General features: G+C 43.0%; 1 protein-coding gene across 2 annotated transcripts in view; it reads right to left on the reverse strand.

Annotated features, from left to right (window-relative positions):
- The window catches only part of LOC138526081 (multidrug resistance-associated protein 1-like), a 1,621,759-nt gene that overhangs the window by 224,666 nt on the left and 1,374,905 nt on the right, over nucleotides 1-22,188 (reverse strand). For both annotated transcript variants that reach the window (XM_069636425.1, XM_069636424.1), the window contains one exon: nucleotides 7,833-7,987. In XM_069636425.1, the coding sequence (XP_069492526.1) occupies nucleotides 7,833-7,987 (155 nt within the window). The remainder of the gene's footprint in view (nucleotides 1-7,832; nucleotides 7,988-22,188) is intronic.

Below are 22,188 nucleotides of genomic sequence, written 5' to 3' on the forward strand. Positions count from 1 at the left end.
GTAGGGGGTGTTGCAAGGAAGAATCCAGTCTAGTAGTCTTCCTTTTTCGTGGGTTGGGGAGCAAACTAATTGAATGAAATTCATCTCTTCAAGGGTGGATGCGAGGACGGAAGCCTTGTGGTCGGAGTGGTTGTTGTGGCCTAAATCTCCTAGGAGAATACATTTTGTATTGGGTTTAAGGAGTGGGGAGATGAGGAGGGGACGTCCGTTTCTGGATTACCAGAGTTGGAGGGTTGGCGTTAGAGGAGAAGTAGGTTAATGGTGCTTTTGGGGGAAGTTTGAAGTTTAGCCAGGAGTATTTTGTAGCCTGGAAGTTGCTGTAATGGTAAGGCTTGTGTATGAGGGCTACAACCCCTCTTGGGCCATCTGTATGGTCGACACGTACAATGGAATATCCAGTGGGTACGGCGAGGGAGACGAGGGTGCCAGCGGCATCATGTGGCCAGGTTTCAGTTAAAGCTAATGGGTCTAAGTTAGAACCTAGTAGGAGGTCATGGAAGTCGGGGGCATGGGTGCAGATGGAGCGCACATTAATTAGAGCACAGGCGAGAGTATTAGAAGGTGAGGGGGGAGTGGAAGGAGTGTGATAGGGGAGGAGGTGTGGGTTTATAGGACTGTTAGGGGTTGATGGGAAATGGTGGTTATTTGGAGTAGGAATCTGATAGGGTTTGAGTTTTTGGGAGTGGGGGTTGTAGGTTCTAGAGCAGAGTCTGTGTACACTGGCAAACCCTGTACATGATTTTAGGGGTTCTGATGTAGTGAGGGGGGGTGGCTGAGCGTAAGCATTGAGATTGGGGGATGTTGGGCTGGCAGGGGGAGGTGACTGACTTGGGAATGATGAAACTGGCAAGTATGCATGTGCAATTAGCTGGCTCGGTATAAGTGGATGTGCTTGTGCGTTGACTAAGTCTGGCATTTCTGTCATTGAGACCAGGAGGGAGGGTTAGTGGTGAACTGTGTTCAGTATGTAGATGGATACTTTTATTTGGGAGTGCTGTTTTGCTGGTAGGGGTGAATGGCAGGTGAAACGTGCTGAGTGGGTTGGGCTGGTCTTGTGGTGTGAGCAAGTGGTTGTGTGCGTGTGAGCGACGAAGATTGGGGTTTGTGGGAAAACAATCTATCCTGACCCTCACACTAAAACAAAATAATAAAGTGCTAAGGGAAAAGTGTATAACCTTATATTTGTAATAAGTGTTCTAAACAAATGTAGAATAACTCAACTCCAGAGGTAGAAAATATCTTAACTTCAGAGAGGATTCCTTTCCCCTGTATTCTTTACTGGTATCACAAAATGTCTTTGGGTCTAATCGTTCCTTTTTGTCTTTCTTAGCCCACAACAATCCTGTTAGATAAACACTGTTCAGTCTTATAAGCTCTTCTTTATCAAAAAGTTCATGCTTGGAACACAATTTCCTTCCTTGCTTAACAAACGCTGTGTGTGCTTGACACTCCTTGATTAACTGTACATTTGCAGGTATACTCCCTACCAGGATTCTTGAAGCGCTTTCATTTGCTGGTGTACACTACTGCCAGGACTTCTCTTCTTACACTCTTGCAGTCGCCTGGTCTATCCTGCAAGGGCTTCTAAGATACACATGCAGACTTATTTATTTGCAAAATGTCACAAGGTGAGGTTTTTTCTTTTCTCCCCCCTTTAACCTCTCTCGTGCTTTGCTTCCCAATTACAGCTTTGTAAAAGTTCCCAAGGTGAGGGTTTTCCTTTCTTTCCTCTTTAACCTATCTCGGCTTTGCTTCCCAATTACAGCTTGCCAATGTTCAAACTAGGTTTGGCGTGGTCGCTGAAACGCCCCGGGATCCCCACTCTGCTTGGGCTGACTCACCGGCTCTGTGTGTTGTCATCGGTCCTGCACACTGGCTTCTCTTCCGCTCCCGGTATGGACAACACTGCTTCTCCTGGCTGCTGGTCATCCACAACATGCTGGGCTCGCACATTACTTTTCTTCTGTGTCAGCAAACTCTCTGCTCCGCCGCACCGGCTCGCGCCTCCAGCTTCTGTACACCAAATTCAATGGAGATGTCACGTCTACTCCTGAGACACTTCTTCTTTTGAAATAGAGGGGACAAACCCTCTCTTGCCAGCAAAGTTCTTTAATCTTGTTACCATCAACTTCAATGGGTCTCACCCCAGCTGGGTAAGACACCAAACTTTCCCTGGTCTCCCCCTCAGTGAGGGATACTGCAGTCTCTTTTGAACTGGGTCACTCTGCTGATGCCCAGGGGTTCTCCTTCGTCCTGAAGGGGGAGACTTGCTTCCTTGACACCACCAGTGCTTTCCAGCTCTCACAGGCAGGTGGGAGGCAGGGGTTCCCACTTTCTGCTTTTGGAACAGCAGTGTTCAGCCCTTCTTCTCCAGCACAGGATTCCTGCAGCTGGTATGCAGTGATTATATTTAATACAAAACAAAAAAATGAAAAAATAACGAATATCAAAATAACTAATTCTGGAAAAAAACTAAAAATGTGGTTGTGAGAGGGAATAATGGTTTTGGATGTGGGAGAAAAGTATTATTAAAAAAAGGGGGGCATTTGAGGGTGAAACCTCCCCAAAAAAACGGAAATGAAATTAGTTATTTTGGAATTTGTTGTTTTTGTTTCCTTATTTTTTTCATGAGTCATTATTTCATTAGTTATAATTGCATGTAACCCCTGCAGCCAGGTCCTCCACGGACCTCTCTCACACTTTCTGACTCTTTCCTCCTTTTTATATCGGCTTTGGCCAATAGGATTCATGGAAGGACGATACTGCTTACAGTGGGACGTGATCATCATTACTCCTCTCCTCTTCTTCGTCCCAGTGTTGTGGGAATTGTGGGTGCAGTAGTCCCTTTCTGGGACAGTGTAAATCCGACAAAAAGAGGAATTCTTTTCTTGATAATGAAAGTGAGAAGTTAAAAGCATGTTTGTCTCAGGAAAGAATCGTTGATGGTCAAAGCATATTAGCTTATAAAGAAATTAGCCAAGAGAACAAAAGTGATAAACTACCAAAGGTGGAGTCACGGAAACAGACAAATACAAGAAGTCCTGGCAGGGGAGTATACCAGGCAGTTGCAAGTGTGTGAAACAAGATGCCCTGGCAGGAAAGTATACCAGGCAGTTGCAAGTTTGTGAAATCAGAGAAACAGAGACAACCCTGGCAGGAGAGTATACCAGATATCCAGACAATCTGAAGGTCAAAGGTAGACACATAGGTGTCTTTGAAATTTAAACAAGAAGAAAAGACAAAAGTTACTATTGGCAAAGGAAATTGTAAAGAAGAATCCAGGGGAAGGGGGACACCCTCTTGGTTGAGAAACGTTATGCTTGAGAGACGACTTGTAGTTATTCATTTAGTTTTGAACACCTTTGAAGAACTGAAGATCAATGACATTACCCTTTACACCTTAAGGTCTATGTCATTAGAATGAAAGGGTCAGAATAGTATTTTGGACACAGAACAGTTTTGTTTTGGATACCACCCTGACACTGACAGTTTCTTAGTTTTTGGTTTAGGCAGGGAAATGCCTCCAGCACATGGACAGGACGGCGAGGCATTTTCCCAAACACTTCACTTTCAGCAATAAAAGCCTTTAGCCAAAACCATGTCCAAAATGTGTCAGAGTTTCATAGCTGACCCTTCACAATAGGGTGCACCACAGTGGACACCTGGGACCTCATTCACCCACTAATTTGAGAGGTTTACTTCAGTTACCAAAACAAATGTACTACTTTCTATACAGAATAATATTTCTTTTAATGTTTGCACTTATATGAAAATTTTAGGCCAAACACTAAATGTTTCAATCTTTATCAACGACTGAGAAATGTTATTAAAAGATACCCATGTTTTGAAAAAAGATGACAATTTCAGGCACTAACACTAAAGATGCTCATTTATTTATATGTGTGATGAACCAAGCATGATCATTACTGTGACAAAATGACTACTGCTCAGTGAATTTTTTCGAAACTTCTACTCTTTCCCACACTACTACTAAACCACCAGTGATTCCAATCATAAAGGTGAAATAGGTGCAACTTGACACCCTTACCCCGCTTGTGGTAACGTCAGACTATATGTAAAGGAAGACAGAATATGCAGTCTTTTGAATGAAAGGGGGCACTCTTGTGGATCAGAAAACAGGGGTGGACCGGCAATATTTTCTGCAGCAATGTTAAGGTTTAAGGACTTTCTTTAAAAAGGAATGGAGCAGGGTCTTATATTGTCACTAGAATCCTTTAAATCAGATCAGGCCGGGTAACAGAACCAATATGAATAATGTTTGCTTCTTCTTGGGTGGCCCCGACAGCACTGAGCCAGGCGTTTTAGCATTTTCCAATGGGTCAAAATGGCATGGAGTCAAGTCGGGTGCTCCCAATTAATCGAGTTGATGGTGGAGCGAGTCAAGTCAGTTCGACTTGGTCCAGCAATGCAGTTAGGTCCTGTATCAGTAATCATGCCGAATCGACTGACGTACAGGCAGGCAATGGTAAATCGACAGCTCAAATTCGTTGCGTTGGTTCAATGAGGTCCAGGCGATGTGATGCAGTTATGCAGCAGCGACAGCTCGAAGTTGGATACAGCCCAGGAGGCAGGCGATGATCGAGTTAAGTCAGGGTTGCGACTGGTCGAAGTGGTTTAAGAACCCAGAGAATATCAAAGGCAGAGCTGTGGGTACGCGGAGAGGGGAAACTGAGCCGGGAGCTGTTTCTTAGCCTTTAAGTTGCTGGGGAAACAAGTTCAGAATCTCCAGGGAGTCTTTCTTCTGTCCTTTCCATCTGGCTGCCAGTGTTCAGGCAGCAGGTGAGTTTTGTCCAGAGCAGTTCACCCCAAATGGTCTTCAAATGGTTCTCAGGGATGGGTGAGGGTAGGGTCCTGCTCAGTCCTTAGAGTCTTTGGGCCTCCTCACGAGTTGGGCGGTATCCCAGTGGTATTACCGCTGGGATACTGCCTGGGCTAATAGCGTTACCGCCACCCGGTCCGGCGCTATTGGTGCCGGATCAAGGGTTGGGCAGTAATGTGTATTCCCCATTGGATCCAATGGGGCATTTTCAGTGCAATTAGCGTGCACTAATAGTGCTGCGCTAATTGCGCACGAAAATGGGTGTTAAATTGGCGCATTTACCCCCCAGTTTACAGCTGGCGGTAAATGCTGTCAGACTCATGATTGGGCGGACCTTTAATTGCGGTGGTAATAGCGTTACTGCTGCATTTAAAGGCTTTGATGAGGTCCTTTATCTTAACATCTACAGCAAAGGACCTTGGGCAGGCTGTACCCCAGAAGGTTCCAGGAGAATACATCCTTTACTGATGTCCAAAGATTATTCAATTAAAGGGGGTATCATCCCCTTACAAGTGCAATATGTCATGAAGGATTAGTCTATTTCAACCCCTCTGTAAGGGCCCAACCCCGGCTACTGTGACCATGTCTCGGGAGGATAGCTCAGGAGGATAGCTCAGGGGCAACATGCTTGCCTTGGAAGCAAGATGACACAGAGTACCACAGGTTCGATTCCCAGGTCCACGCTTAGAAACCCCTGGGTATTAAGCACGTTATAAATAACCTATCATATCATATTATAGTCGTTTCGTTATAATGTTAGTCACAGAGTGCTTTATTTGCAGGAAGTGGGGAGCCAGCACAAGAAGTAAATCCCAAAATGGTAGAATCCCTCTCTTGCCTCCAACTGCTCACCTGAGCTACCCCAACTCATCAGTCTCCCATGTCTGACTTATATCAAAGAGACCAGTAATTACCACCCTAGTGTGACCTCTTTGCTGTCCTGGCAGCGCTTGCCTTTGAAGCACTGGATCCCAAATAATACCATGAGGCCTGCCCTTTTGGGAAGTTGACAAGCCTCCCCAGGTAGAACTAAGGGAGCTTTTGGGGCTGGACCATAATGCTCTGTTTTGGGTTAAACACAGTCCCAAACAGGAGTGCTCAAACTATGGCAGTTTGATATCAAAATAGTTTTGCCCAATATAGTTGTATATTCCCATAGACTACCATATAAAACCAGACATAGTTTACATGTATTTATTTACCTTCCACCAGGCAGTGGGAGTAAGCAGTTATGTATATAATTTGGGTCAAGGATGACCACGGTTAAGTGCAGGCCCTGTTTGTTGGAAATTTGGTTTCCAGCAGGCAGTTGCAGGATTGCACATGTCACTCAGTAACTGCCATGTTGACAAACTGCTGCTGGGAGTGCCAGTACACAGGTCCATCAGAGTTACATGTTTCAACTATACTTTTCCGCTTGGAGCAATAAAAAAGGCGAGGTCCCATTAGCAAACTTCACTTTCTGTGATGAAATTGCCAGAATAAATTTGTAATAAAAAACACATTCTCATGCTATTATGCCCTCAGAAGTGGCATTCTATCCCAATTATGATTATCATGTATATAATTAGAAGCTGCTGATTTAGTTAAATGTAGATTATATCTTTCATTGAATTGAGAGGCCTTGTATGTTTTCCATCGAAATGGCAAATCAATATTCATCTGTGATGGGCCCATATAATGGAAAATTGTTCAAATGAAAACATCTTAAGTTAAAAGGAGTTCTGGAATGTGTTTTTGCGGAGCGTGGGGGGTGGCGTTTAAGTAAGTGAAACATGGTGTTTTGTGTGTCTGGTGATCTACATATCATCTCTGTTTCATCACCAGAACCTTATCAAAAGATTCATATACTTGTATCCTTCCACAAGCAAAGTTTGTGCTCATCAATTCCAAAACCAGATGTAGCCTTTTTCTGGCAAAACTCCATGTTCTACTAAGAAACATTTCAAAAGCAAGTAAACCGCTGCCCTGAGGGAATATCATTAAAAGTTACATCCTCATTGAATCTACACTGTATTACTGTCTCTACCCAAACCTAAAAAGGGATTTTAAAGATAAGAAAGAGATGCTGAAAGATGTATTATAAAGAGGGAGACAAAGGATATCAGAAAGAGAGAAGCAGAGAGAAAAATGGGGAGAAACCCCAAATGGTGGCATGAATAAGAATTACTCATGTGTATTTACACACGCATGTGACATTGTGCGCTCAGACTGTAACATTTTAATGATATAACAATATGCGCCAAATAGGATGTTTTGGAGTACAACTACCATGTTCCCCCATATGTTGCTGCTCTTGTATACGTTCAAGCTCTGTAACACATGCCCAAATGTTCTGGCCACTGCACAGTAAACAGTAGTTTTGCATGACACAGCAGTGCTGTGCTCCTCTCACTGCTTTTCTCACACAATATAATTCACCCAACCTCACAGTCTAATTAAATTGAACATCCTCACACTCCTTTATCCATCTCAACATGCTTATTCCGTAATCTATTCATCTATATCACATGTATCCATCCATATATGCTTACGCTATCCAATTCACAAACGTTCATTCATTTATTCATCCATGTTCAAGATACTTCATTCATCCCTTACAAAAGACCCCTACGCATTTATCTACCTTCATAATCATTCAGGCACACCTCTTCCATCGCACTCATTCGGCAATCCTCACATTCATCTTCATTCAACCGCCTTTACTGCATCCCCTCTTCACGCTTGGACTGCTACCCCTCAACATATCCGGCATCTGCCTAAGTGTGTTTGTACTCAGATAAAATGTTCACCATACAACAACCAAATATATCGGTTGTGTCAATAATTGTTTAACTATAGGTGGAAATAATTATAAGAAATGTATTTATTTTAATTTGATGTCTGCATGGTTGCCTAAAAGCTGAAATAGCCAAAGAAGATAAAACGTGGCATATGCATTCTGGCTTTCAATGATTCATACTTTTTAAGAATTGTTTTGCATTTTGCTTACCTTGGTAAACCGGTTAAGGACTTGGCCCATAGGCGTAGTTTCAAAGAATTGGAGTGGAAGGTGCAAGACGCTGTCTAACATCTGCAGATGCAGGGCTCGAGAAGCACATATCGATCCCCTGGTAAGTACGTAAGCTCCATAGCAGACCAGGAGACCTGGACAAAGAGAACAAAAACAACAACAAAATAGGAGTACATTGGTTGTGTTTTTTTGGATTGCGTTGTTCACATGATTTCTTTTTGGGGGATATGTATGCTCTGAAACATGTCTCTGCTGTATGAAATGGTTTGGATTTATGCGTATGGATTACTTGGGAAATTTTCTGCATCATATTTTTGAGAAGCTAAGTAAAGGTGCCCACACAGCAGAACACAGGGTAGATACACACCTATTGTATTCAACAAGGAAAAAGTACCAGATGAACTGAAAGTCAGATAGTAGGACAGTTGGGTTGCCAATGCACCATTAAACCTACACTAATTAACACTAAACACGGCTGCAGTACACAGAGTGGAAACATGGAAAGTATAGGAAAATCTGTCTACTATCTACCTTATTTTTGAAGAAATTATTAGGCCACTTATAAAGACAGGCAACAGGATAGCAAATCATGTAAAACATTAGCTAAAGTTGTAGTTTTTTTAATAACATTACAATAAATGACAATTATATTTTGAGCAATGCAATGTATAGCACAAAGCCTTCAGGTACTTTTAATGTACACTGTTAGGGCTCCTCACCAGCACTTTAAGTTGGTTAGGAATTAGGAGGCAAACTCATAGCTTCAAAGTGTCCAAATAAAAGATACCATTAGAAAGCAAGCAGTGAATCTTAGTCAACTAAATAGAATTACAAGGCATACTTCATGTATCAGGAAGGTGGGAACCATCATGCACAAACATCCAAGACACAAATATTCAAGTGCTTGAAGTGGTCAACTGTGAATTCATTACCACCTGCAGATTCTCACTGGTTCCTATCAGACCCAAATGAAGCCTGAATCAGGCACTGCCTACATGCTCTATTAGCCTAATATTTAGGGTCAAGAAGATTTGAGACCTTGTGATTACAACATGTGCTTTCAATGACTTACAGGTAGTGATTGACTTACAGGTAGTGATTCGAAGTTTGTTAACTGTGGCAAAACTTCATTCACGGTACATGCACCACATAATAAAAATGGGTTGGCTTTTTTCCCGTCCTTATAATTATGTAAGTCTCGGTTGCTGTGTTTACCCTGATGGAGAAGGAAATCAGGATGTCTGTGATTTTCAAACTTGTCCAGCATCACAGATCTTGTATACTGGAGTTGCAGTGTACCCGAAACGCAAGAAAGTCCAAGCACAGGAGCCCAATAAGAGGTGGTGGCGAGAACACAAGAGGGAGTTAACAGTGGATCAAGGGTCTAAACAACTTTGCCGATACCACCAACCGTAGAAGCCTACAAGGTGTCTGGTCATACAAGATGGTACAGAGACACTGCGATGGAGACAGGGGAAAGCACGAGAGAGATGCTAGGGAGAAGAAGGCGTTGGCGAGCTGTGAACAGAAAAAGGGCCCCCACGGAAGAAGGCTCCCGAAGATGTTCTCCGGTCAAAGCGAAGGTAAAAGGGAGAATGGAAAATCCAGGAGGATCTAGGGAGATCAATGTATTGCACAGTTAACTCGTCCCAGTAGCAAACATGAAACAGAGTTAAATGTGAACCAAAGAAGATTAAAATATTGCGATTATAGTGAAAGAACTGTTGAACAAGTGAATAATAAGAGAAGAGAAAATAAGATAAAAATACTGTGGGAAAAGGGGAAAGTAATTCAGCACATTATACAAGTAAATATAGTGTTGACGATAAAACCAGAGATGGCACAGAACCTACTGAAATTAAGCTATTGAATCACACTGCAAGTGAAGTACAACAAAGCTGAGAGCTACAACCAAGGGTGGAGAATTAATAAGAGATTTCAGAGAAGGATCTCCAAAGAGGAGAGAAAAACCCAATAACCCAGTTAAGGAACTACAGAGTTTAATCCAAGAAGCCACAAGAGACTATTTGCAATATATGTACTAAAGAGCCCAAGAACGGAACTAAGGAAGTGAAGAATTCTGGTCCAAGAAGTCAAGAAAGACTGTCGGTACTAAAGATTGGTATTAGAAGTACCCTCAGGCGAAGGGTGTCATTCTCCTGACTTGAGTTCGTTTTTTTCATAGTGGTAGGGCCAGTAAGGATAGTTTTAGACAGCAGACTTATGCTTTTTAGATACTACACGACTGACACCGAAGACCTTAGTTAATAACACAGGTAGGAAACACCCATGGTGTTAGTGAAAGGCAGGCATCCTCCATTTATTTTAATAAAACACTTGATATCACGCCCTCAGTGAATCTGTGTCCTCCTTCTGACTCGCCACAATCTGCATATCAGTTTGGTCCCACCCACAAAGACAATTTAGCACATGTTATTTGAAAAGTCGAGGTGCTCCCACTTTTTTGTATAATTTGAAAAACCTTGGGTTTAACCCTGAGTAACTAAGGTGTGATGAATCTTCGGAACTCGTCCCTTCTTCCCAAGGGGGAGCCACCCCCTTTAGGATTGGGGAGATGAGACAGCTAGGATTAACACCCCCTAGGGGACAGAGCAAGCGGGATTCCACTGGAGGTAACTCCCCCTTGGTGAACAAGGAATCCCCAGATAGGGATTTTATACATCCTCCCTCATTTGAAAAGGCCCATCTGTTTGTTTGTTATATGGGGATTGAGCAGTATATTTGTGACGTTTTAGGTATGGTTGCCCGGGCAGTCTGGGTTCTTTGGGGCGTAGGGAGATTGCTGTGTCGTCACCTGTCTTTCCTTTCAATCGCCAGCCACTTGGTCTGCATCAACGATGTATTTATTTGAATTTGTAAAACACTCAGATCAAAGTGCTAAACAGAATTACACAAAGGCAGTAACAAATGATACAGGAGAAATAAAAGGCAAACAACATGATGCTACATTTTATATAACGGGAATACCAAGAAGATGAGCTGTGTGTGGAGAACATCACAAAGAGTAAGGGAGAGAATTCCAATATTTAGGAGCCAGAGGGGAGAATAAGCAGAACGCAGGAGTGAACATAAAGAAGACGGGGTACCATCCAACAAAAAAGAGATTTAGACCAAAGGGGGTGAGAAGGAGAGTAAATGGAAATTAGTGACGACATAAGAAGGCACAAGGCCATGAACATATTCGAAGACAAAACAAAGATTGCAAAAACGAAAGACAAGCAAGGAAGGCTAGCCAACGATGGGCAGCAATAGGGAGCAACATGGGAAGGTGGAGGGAGCAGAAATAGAAGAGGATGAGCAGGGTTAAAAAGTGCAGCTGGGAATGTGCATACACTGGGACAGCAAGAAGTAGCAAGGAACAGTACTCAAGATAGGAAAAGAACACTGAGAATAAGCGAGAATGGGAATGATAGTGAATGTGAGTGGTAACGGAAAATGAAGAATAAAAATAGCATCAAGATGGAGGGCAGGAGAAGAAAAAGTTAGTGAATTAGAGGGGAAATTAATAGAAAGAAGGGCAGACAATCATTAGTGGGAAGGGGCAGGAAAGAAGAGGATTGCCATATTAGGAATTAAGTTATTTATAGCAGAAAGGCAGTCAGAGATAAAGGTGTGAAGGTGATAATTGAAAGAAGAAAATGAGAGGAAAGTGTGGGAACCATCAGCGTAAAAGTGACAGTTTAAACCATAGTATAAGGAAGAAGAAAGGCATAGAGAGAAGAGACCAAGAAGTGTTAAAGCACCAAAAGAGATGAGAGCCCTGGAAACATAATAGGAGTCACTGGAAAGATATGAAGAAAACCAAAAGAAAGCAGAGTTAGAAAAATCAAAAGACGAAAGAGAGGAGCAGAGAACAGCGTGATCCACTGTATGAAAGGTGATTCTATGGGTTTTCAGAGACTTTTCTTTCTTGGTCGTGAACTTTTGTCAACCTGAATTCAACCAGTTTTATTTTTAATGGGGTGCCCCATGCTCCACTCTCCCCTACTCACCCACCCCCACATACACATATAGATGTATTTGTATAAGTATGTGGCCGATTTTGACCAAAAGTACATGATCAAAGCGGAAATTATCAAATCAAAGTTTGTTAAAACATGTATTACGATGAAAAGCTTCAGAGAAGTCTGAACAAACGAGTAGAGGGGATGACTAAAAAGGATTGGTCGAAGGAAGGAAAATAATGACAGTTGAAAGAGCAATTTCACTAGAATGATCAGTGTACGAAAACCAAGTTGATGGGGGGCAGGACTGTATTGGAATCAAGATAGAGAGCTAGATGGGAGATGTTCACCTGTGTGGACGAAGACAGGCAACACAGAGGTCTTGTAAGAAACTTTATGTCCACAACGAAAAGAACCCAGCACACATACAGCCCTTGCTTTTTAACCAAGGAGGCTATAGCTTCGACAGATTAAAGTGAATGTGTGGGGCTTGCCCAATCCGCATAAAAAAGGGAAAATACAGTTTAGAAAGATGTTTTCATTGGCCACAAAATAAAGTGTGATAAAAAATAAAAATAAAAACAATACAAATAACCAAACTTGCCAACACCAGTGTGGGTTATAGAAGATGAAAATAGACAAGGAGGGTTGAAAGGGTGGAATGTTGGAGGAATGGTAGGGTTACCCCAATTTTGAAAATGTTTGTCCACACATTGATACATGTAAGAGGAAAAAATGTGTTCCTAATGGGGACTCTCTTCACAGAACCCGGGAGGGTGGGGGGGGCTTCCCATGTAAGACCTCCCCCACGAGTCTCGGCTTGGCCCCCGACCTTCTGCTTGTGCTTGACTCCACTAGAGACTATTTTTTACCTACTCCTGCAGTACATCCTTCGGACCTAATGGACACGGAGATTGACGAGATAACTAAAGACAAGTCCTCACCCAGTCCCACATGTAGCACCTGGAATGAGAACCATGCACTCCAGCTTCTTCCTTTGATTAACTCCATTAAGGGCTTCTAAGCCAACTAATAAAGGCACCAAACCCATCGGACCCTCCTATTAAAGAGGACCACACAGTTCGTGGATGCAATTGTGATAGAGTGCTTTCTGAATTAGCAGTTATACAAAAAATGCTATTAATCTTGATAGAGGCCCAGGGGAGTTGGCGAGGGGGTCCCCAGTGGGAGTCCTCTAGTGCCTTACCTGCTGCAATGGAGACCCCAATCCATCTCTGGAATGCCCCATCAAGCTTGACACAATTGGAAATGGAGTTAGGGGCGTGGGGTTGTTAAACGTTGAAAATGACATGGTCATGTTGAAAGCACATGTAAACAATTCAGGTGAAAGCCTGATTCATACTTTTATAGCACATACCAAGTATGGCGGCTGACGGGACTTTGGGAAGGGGACTGCAAATAAAATTGTTAACTTGGAATGTTTGTGGACTCAATAATCCAGTTAAAGCCTGTTAAAGCCAGGAAGGTTAATATATATGTAACACGACATGGGCCCAAAATATTGATGCTGCAAGAGATGCATGCAATGGGGCAAGTGAACAAATCCTTTGCACAGCATCGGGGCCCAATGAGGTACTATACAGAATATTCATCGCAGGCTCGTGGGGTGCTTAAACTCATTCACTCCTCGCTGGGCTTTCGAGTTTCAAAAAGTAGCTTAGATCCACATGGGCGATACGTAATAGTGTGGGGCAAAATAGCTGGCCATCCGATAGTTTTGGTTAACATATACGGGCCTAATCTGGATGATCTGGGGTTTTACCATTCAATTGTGGAAATACTGACTCCCTTGGATGACACTCGCGTAATCGGGGGGTGGAGGGTGATTTCAACACAATTCTGGACCAGGATCTGGATAGGTCGGCATGCACTACACGCGCTCTCTCCAGATCGGCTGAGATACTACATCAACTATTACTACACCTCCAACTCACAGATGTCTAGCGGGCACTTCATCCACAGAGTAAAGAATTCACATACTACTCTCTGTTCATGATTCAGAATCCAATATAGACTTTTGGCTGTTGTCCTTACGAGTGGCCGGTATGGTTCGGGATGGCACTGTACTCTCACATACCCTATCTGATCACTCTCCAGTATCCCTAAACCATGAGATCGTGGACTGCCCGGTACAGATCCCGCGATGGAGAATGCCCTTCTCACTTCTCATGGAAGCCGGGGTGGCTGACTCCTTACATGTTGAAATTGCTGAATTCTTCACTATAAATGAAGGCTCTCTTAGTGCACGCTCAACACTATGGGAGACATTAAAGGTGTGGGTGAGAGGTATTATTATGGCTAAGACCTATGGATCACTAAGTTCATTAGGCAGGAACTGAGTCGGGTGGAAGCCCTGTTAAGGGAATTCGAAAATGAATATAGTGAATCACGGGAGGAGGGTGTACTGGCACGTATACAGGCATCATTCAAATTATATTATTTGATATCACAGGCCCAATTCACTGTATATTGGTATACGGCTAGAGAGACAACTACGCATATCCCCTTGGAGCGATACGGTGCGTTCCCTACAGAGCTCCAGTCGGTCATATTTAGCGAAAAACACAAGGACTCATGTGCTGCCTTTTACCTTGTGAGTACAACTGTTCATGCTTGGGCCAGAATCTTTGGGTTGATCGGGGTGGATACTCCCTATAGCCGGGAAGTTCCGCTTTGGAAATACCTCAGCATTTCCTATATGATAAAATGTTACAGATATCCTGCGACCCCTCAGGACAAATGAAAATGGGTGACATGTACCCGAATGGGCACTTTGTATGCCAAACCGAATTCGTCAATATTTTTGGGGGAGGCCATTTCAGAGTCCTACAATACCATCGTCTGCGGGCCCCTTTTCGCAAAAGATGGCTGTCATTACCAGCAGAGCCGGAAACACATGTTTGCATTGGGGGCTTGGTGTCAAAGGACGACACACGTTATGGCGTTCCAGACTATATAAGGTAATACAATCACATTGGTCCCCACGTAATTCTATTAGGGGGGTCTGCGAAAATCAAATTGGACTCACAATAGGGGATGAAAAATGGACTAAGTGTTGTCAGTTAACTAACAAGGGTTAGGTTTGCGCCCAATTCAATTAAAGATGTTAAACCAGCTACATTACACCCCTGCTATGCTGGTTAAGTTTACTCCAAAACATACGGGTGAATGTTTGAAGTGCGGGGCCCCGCAGGCAGATACCTTGCACATGTACTGGTTATGCCCCTTGGTGATGACATCCTGGAAAAGTGTAGCCGAGGCTATAGACGATATGGTGGATATCCTGCCTTTCCTCTCCCCGCTCAGATACCTGTTTGGGGACATTGGAAAAGCCTCAGAGACCACTAGAAGATTTTTCAATGTTGCTTATGTAGTTGTGAAAAGATGCATTCTAAAATGTTGGAAATCTAAGAAAGCCCCGAATCTCGAGGACTGGCTGCGTGAATTAACTTATGTCAACAAATGTAAAGAGAAATGTGTTTTTTCTGTTCCCTCTGCATGTCGCCCTAAAGACATTTGGGCTCCGCACAGACTATACTTAACTGGAACTAACTCTGATACATAGAGTATTGGATGCCCCGATAGTGCTCACTTGTAAACTTTTTTGTATCTGTCCTGATGTGATGTGTTAGATACCATGATTATGCTACTGTTATTGAATGTGCTCGATGCATGACCATTCAATAAATAAAGTTCGGAAAAAAAGGAAAGCCAGATAAACTGACATCCCTTGTTCTTTCGTCTGCCCTGACATCCGCGGCAAGACAAAGCTGTTTATAACTGTCCCCACTCCCTTCTTAAAACCTGCCTGGCATGGATCGAAGCAATGTCCCCCTTCTGCCCATTTTTGAAGCTCTATCAGGAGTATCTTGGCAAAGATCTTATCTGAGGCATCTAACAACGAAATTGGCCTGTATTGTCGGGGAGACAATCTATCCCCCCACTCTTAAAAATCAGGACTATCAATGCCGCATTCCAGGATCCAGGAAGCTCCCTTTTTAATAGAAGGTTCCCAAAAAAACAAGACATTACTTGTGACCACAGCAAAACATTAGATTTAAAGGTTTGATTACTCAAACCATCGGAGTCCGGGGAATTTGATTTTTTGCTGGACTTAATAAGAAGCGTAATGACTTCCAGGTCCCAGGAGAGAGCGCTACCCAGCTAGGGCAAGAGACATTGACACATTTAACCAAGCCCTTCTTAGCATAGACATGCCTAAAATACTTCATCCAAACTTCTTCTGATATTGCTTGAATCTGCAGGAATTGGTCAATCCCTCTGGGTTTAATCAACTGCCAAAACTTGCTGGTATTATTACCTAAGCTAGATCCCAGCATTCTTTCTGGATCGTTTATCATCATTACAAATGTATGGCCTTTCAACCAATTAAAAAAGTTATTTTTCACCCTTTGAAATTCGATCCTTTCTCTCTGGGGCTTCACCCTTTGAATAGCTTTAATTTCTGAGCGCATCTAATTTTTACGCACTCGAACATCCGCGTCAATAGCATGGTTATGGCGCATCATTGTTTAGCTTTTTTCCAGTTGTTTGGCAAGGGTTGAGCGAATCCAAGGGGCAAAGCCTCTTGGTGAGCAAATATCCTCTACATTTGATGTAAATAGAGCAGTAATCTAAGCATCAAAGGGCAAAGCGTTTTTCTGGGACCACTTTACAATGTGGTTTCTAGGGTTGATCTCAACGTTAATCAATATGGCTTTTGTGCGAACCAGTCGTAACATTGACAGCTTGCATCATACCATACAGTGATCGCTAAGCTGTGTTTGTATTACCTCCAAATTGCCACCCCCCTGAAACAGGTCAGCAGAAAAGAAATAGTAGTCCCTGGTTGAATGCCAAGGACCATTATACCATGTGAAACATGGTGGCAACATCACCAGAGAAGTTACCAAGTAGTGACAGATTCCAGGCTTCAAGCTCCCGGCCAACCCTTAGACCCCTTTCACGGTCCAGCCTTGATGTCCTCATCCTATTTGGGGCCTGGTACCAGGCATCGTCCAAGCATTCAGAGTTAAAATCTCCCAGAACAATAACTGACATTTTCCCCACGTTTAAGAATGAAAGTGCAGACAATGCTTCCTCCAACTGTGAAATCTCAGGGTTAAGATATACATTAACTAATAAAGGCTTTCTAGTCACACCCGAGCCTTGAAGTGACCATTCTAGAAGGATTGTACGCATATCCGATCTGTCCGTTTCTACTTAGGCACTGTGAAGCCTTGATTACGCCCAACGGCTGTTAAGAGACCTCCATACGGACGGCCCTTTAGACCGCGATGCGCTTTAGTAAAGACGACACCAAACCCATCCATAAGGGGGCTATCCAACAGGAGAGTTTCCTGAAGACAAATTATATCATTAAGCAAACAAATCTTGGTTTCTCACTATGCTCGAAAAGCCTCTTGAATTCCAGGAAACAATTACAACTTCTGAATTTCCCCTTCCCATTCATCTACGCTTCCCCCGGCAAAAGCAGAGTCCGCCCGAAAATACCACTCATAAGAAATATTACTTTGAGATCTCAACCTAGATTGCTCCATTTGCACACCCTTTTGAGCCCACAAACCCTACTGGCCAAAATTGTCTTTAGAAACAGACAGTTTTGAGATAACTGAGATCCCCACATCTGCCACCTCAAAGCCCAGGGAAAGGAAGCCTTCATTTTCTTCTAGAATTGAATTCTTGATAATTTTCTACCGCAAATATATTTTGACAATATCAAGGCAGTCATCGTGGGCAAATTGCAGGATTTTGATGTCTTCCGATCTTACCAACCGAAGGCTGAGGTTCAAAAAAAATAATGAAAGAATGTAATGTCTATTTAAAGGTATTCTGTTTAAACTTTCAAAAATCCGGCTCAAGCAGAGACAAATCACATCATTAACCACTTTATTCTTTACATTTGACATAACTTTTGCCCTGGCCTCCCTATTTATTTTGGTTTCCCTATCTGCAAAGTGCACCGAAGGTGCCTTTCCCTCAGGAAGGTTCTTACTTTTGGGAATGCCCAATCTCTTCCTTTCTATGGTATGAGACAGTGAGCCATTTTTACCTGAGGTTCCCACAGATTCCATAACTGAGATCTCTAGCTGTTTTACAACATCCGGGCTAGAAAATATTGAGTAGAGTTTCTGCTCCTTTAGCGCTGGATGCGGTACCTCTTTAATACTGTGCGGTCCCTCAAGCAGTATAGGTTTACTGCCATTCAGTGATCTCAGAAATGACTCCCTCATAAAGCAGAATTTCCCACCACCTGACCCTGGCCTTGAAACACTTGTGTATAGGCGCGTTACAAATGCCATATCATATATATCATATCATACTACGGGGATTACCCTGTCTGAGTCCTCATAAGGGCCAATACCAGCAGCAGGATCTAATGTTTCCACATCGCATGGGTGGTGCGAAATATTACTTATATCGAAGGATGTACTCTCCTCAATAAATCCTCCCCCCTGATGGGTACTAACCTCCTTCACCAGTCCCGCACCTTGCAAAGGACCACTCTTAGCCCCCCCTTTGCGTTCCCACTCTTAAGCAAAGGCTTTGCAAGGGCCAAACCCTTTTCCACCGCCATCCTCAATTTATTTAAGAATTTCTGCGATCCCATATTTTTCTGTTTTGATAGGTGCTTACAGTTTTTAGACTTATTTTGGGGTCTGCCCTTTTCTTTAGGTAAAGGACCAGTACCTGAGGGGTACCCCACTCCCCCGCTCAAGCCCTCCGCAAATACATCTCATCGGCATAGGGGAACAAAACCAGGTCCCATTGAGTCTGGATGAAAAAGTGTAATTTCTGTTAGAGTCTGGAGAAACACACTGGTTCATTCTAAAATCCAAAGATAATCTAACACACTTCCCCAGTATATGCAAAACCACAGGGGCCAGTATGGACACATCAGAGACCAGGTCCATCCCCTGAGCTGAAGCCCCACACACAATGTCTTTGATGCTGTTTTTGATTCTGGGTAGCGCCTGATCAAAGTTACCCGTGATTGCCATGAACATAGACCCGGGGTCGTGGGCCAAAGCACCTGGAATGCTCAAAGCAGCTGTGCCCTCAAAATCCTCCACCGGACCAGACACTGGCAACTGCCCTGAGGTGCCCCCATGGCAGAGGATAACAAGACCATTAGAAAATCTGAGCTTGCTGTTGAAGGAACTTAGAATAATAATAATTAACTGCGAGTAATCAAGTGACCATATTAGTGACGAATTTGGTAGTCACTGGCACAAATCCTATGCTTCTTAAAGTGGCCACCATTATTAGTCTCCTGTGAGTCTTCCCTCTTTCCAACAGCTAGGTATGTTTGAAGCCGGGGCCCAGAACAACCACGGGTAAAGGAACCAAGGGACAATATCCTTTCCTTGCACCAGGTTGAAAATAAACACCAGGCGCGGATCATAGGGAAATATACCCTGCAGTCTGCATGCTGGTTTATAGCCATGTCAAGATAGTTTTCAAGAAACAAACACAGAGCTTGCAAATCCAGCCGGCAAGATTCTCTCGGGGGCACCGGGAAGTTCAAAAGGTCACACAAAGGAAATGAATTCCAAAAATAAGCATACCACTAGTCCACATAGCTCAGCGATGAACAGGGCTGAGAGCTCCCCAGAGACAAACGTCAAACTGACGAGCACAGAAGAGCCTCCTCTCGAGGCGGACACACCCATCCTCTGCAACCTCAAAAAAAATGTGGAGTTATTCCACGAAGATCTACCAAGACCAGCACAAGTCACTGCCAGGAAACCCTCGCGGGCCTCTGATAGCGAATACACAGGTGGAAACTTTAAGTGAACTAAAGGACTACAAAGTCCAATTTCCTTGTTCACTTCAATGGTAATTAGACGTGTTACTCACCCGGGATGTTGAACACCTGCCTGCCACTGTGAGACACGATAGAGCCTAGAATGAAATATCGAGTCCTCAGAAGCAGCAGAAAAGCAACAGGAAACACAGTAAACACTCTTGCAGCACTCCGCTGCGCTGTAGACAGTGATTATAAGCTCTAGGTCCGCACCGAGGTCTGCCTCCCCGATGATAGAGCCAGGAAAAAGACTCGCTCCACTTTAAACAAACAACGTACTGCGACAGTAAACACTCTCGTAGAACTCTGCTACGCTTTGCTGTAGACAGTGTTTATAAGCTCTAGAGCCTCCTCGATAGTAGAGCCAAGAAAAATACTTGCTCTGCTTCAAACAAACAAGGTACTGCCACAGTAAACACTTTCCAGCACTGCTCTAGTCAATGGAGCAACGGGAAGAGTGATTGCATTTCACACTTTTCCTCACAGTACAAATATTGAACATGTTGAAGTAAAGTTTGATCATGTAGCAGAAACTCATTTGATTTCTCTGACCTCTGCACGTTTCATGTTTTTTAAGGATACCTTTGTGAAAATAGCACAGTTTCTATTGTGCTCTGCAAATGCAATAACTATTCATAAATCACAAGGGTTGACTTCAGCACATATTGACATTGGTCATACAGTGTTTAAAGAAGGAATGGCATATGTACCTTTGTCACGTTTGAAAAATATAGGCTTATTTGTAATAAACTTTGATGAAAGAAAAGAGACAGCTGACATTTCTTGCATTGAAGAATATAATAGGTTATGTGTACTGTATGCTCCTCACCTGAACCATATACCTAAGCTCTTACCCAGGAAACATAAGGAGTCAGTGAAACTACATTCAAATAAAATCATTCCTCTAAAACCAAAAAAACAATAATCTACCAGAGCTAGAGAGTTGTTCAACTAGAACATACTCTCGTTGCAGATTTAGAAATTAAACAGGATGTTAATATTATTGTAATGCAGCTTTGTGCATGTTGTTTCAAATGACTCCATTGATGCAATAAGTAGCTTCCACAGCAGAGAAGCAGCTATGTGTGGAACTTTCATTTCTTAAAACATCTGTAGATGAAGAACCACACAGTACACATTCGGCAATATCAATCTGAAATGTAGTAGCTGTTACCAGTGGAAATCAAACATTTTCCCAAAATACACAGGCAGATAGTCAAGAATTCTTAATACCTGTCTTTGATTTATTAGTGCAGAAAAGTGTTAGTGTAGCTAGGCATGTAGGAATTAGTTACGAGTGGAATCATATGTGTCCGCAATGTAAGAAAGATTACAGTACTCAGGATCTTTCTGAAAGATTTGTATATGTTCCTTTCCCTGATCAGAAAAGTGTAAATTTTTCCAATCTTCTAACTAAAGCATTCCATGACATACAATACAGTGACTGCGGTTGCAATTTACAATCAACACTGCAAAATCATTTTTTTTTATCATGGTTTATTTATTCCGCAGATTCTTACAGAGAGCAAGTCATATGAAGTGTTCATAAACAACAAACTATCGGCATGAAATCAACACTAACTCATCATCTTTGAAATCTCAAAGTCTCTCTATTGGCTCTGCGGTTTTTAACTTTTCAACATCCCCAACTCCACTCCCCCCCCCTCCACCCCCTTCCTTCATCATTTAGTCGGTTCTGAGGCTGTCTATTATTGAACTTTGTCTGGTTTCTTTGTCCTACTGGATCAAACTTATGGAATATTTTAATGAGTGCCAGTGTTATCGCCTTTATGTGTCCCAGGACTTCTTTCCAGAATATCTCTGCCTTCGGGCAAGTCCACCACATGTGGTAGAAGTCTCCCGTTTCCCCACAATCCCTCCAGCAGAGTGGGGAGTATTTAGGATACATTTTGTGCAATCTAGAGGGGGACATATACCATTGATAGCACACCTTATAGGCCAATTCTTTTATTGTAGTACATCTGGAACTTTTATGAGCTCTTGCCCATATCTCCCCCCAATCCTCCACCGTAATATTCTCCCCCAGGTCCTTTTCCCAGCTCATTTTATAATGTAAGGCATCTTCTGGGAGGGCCGTATTCAGAAGCTTGTATAGTCTACAGATAACCCTCCTAGTTGATCCTTCCTGTAGGGTGTGTTCAAGGCCTATCAAGGGTCTTTTAGCGGCTCTTTTCACAGATGGGTGTGTTATCCAATGTCTTAATTGGGTCTATCTATATCTTTCCTTTTCCCCAATATAAAATTTGTGTTTGCATTCTTCAAAGGAGAGAGGTTCGCCCTCTCGGAACATGTCAGCCAGGGTCAGGGTTTCTGCGGCTATCCATCCCTCCCAAAAATGTGTCTGGAGCCCCGGGGTACATTTGGGATTGTACGTTATTGGGGAGTGTGGACCTAGTTCATGTTTGATGTTGCTCTTTTTTTAACTCCCCATTCCAACTATTAAGCGCCACTCTAGTGGCTTCTAACAATTTTCCTCTCAATTGACGTTTATGTGGTGGAA

Source organism: Ambystoma mexicanum, chromosome 7p, assembly GCF_040938575.1.
Source record: "Ambystoma mexicanum isolate Mex_15411 chromosome 7p, UKY_AmexF1_1, whole genome shotgun sequence".
NCBI classification, from domain to species: domain Eukaryota; kingdom Metazoa; phylum Chordata; class Amphibia; order Caudata; family Ambystomatidae; genus Ambystoma; species Ambystoma mexicanum.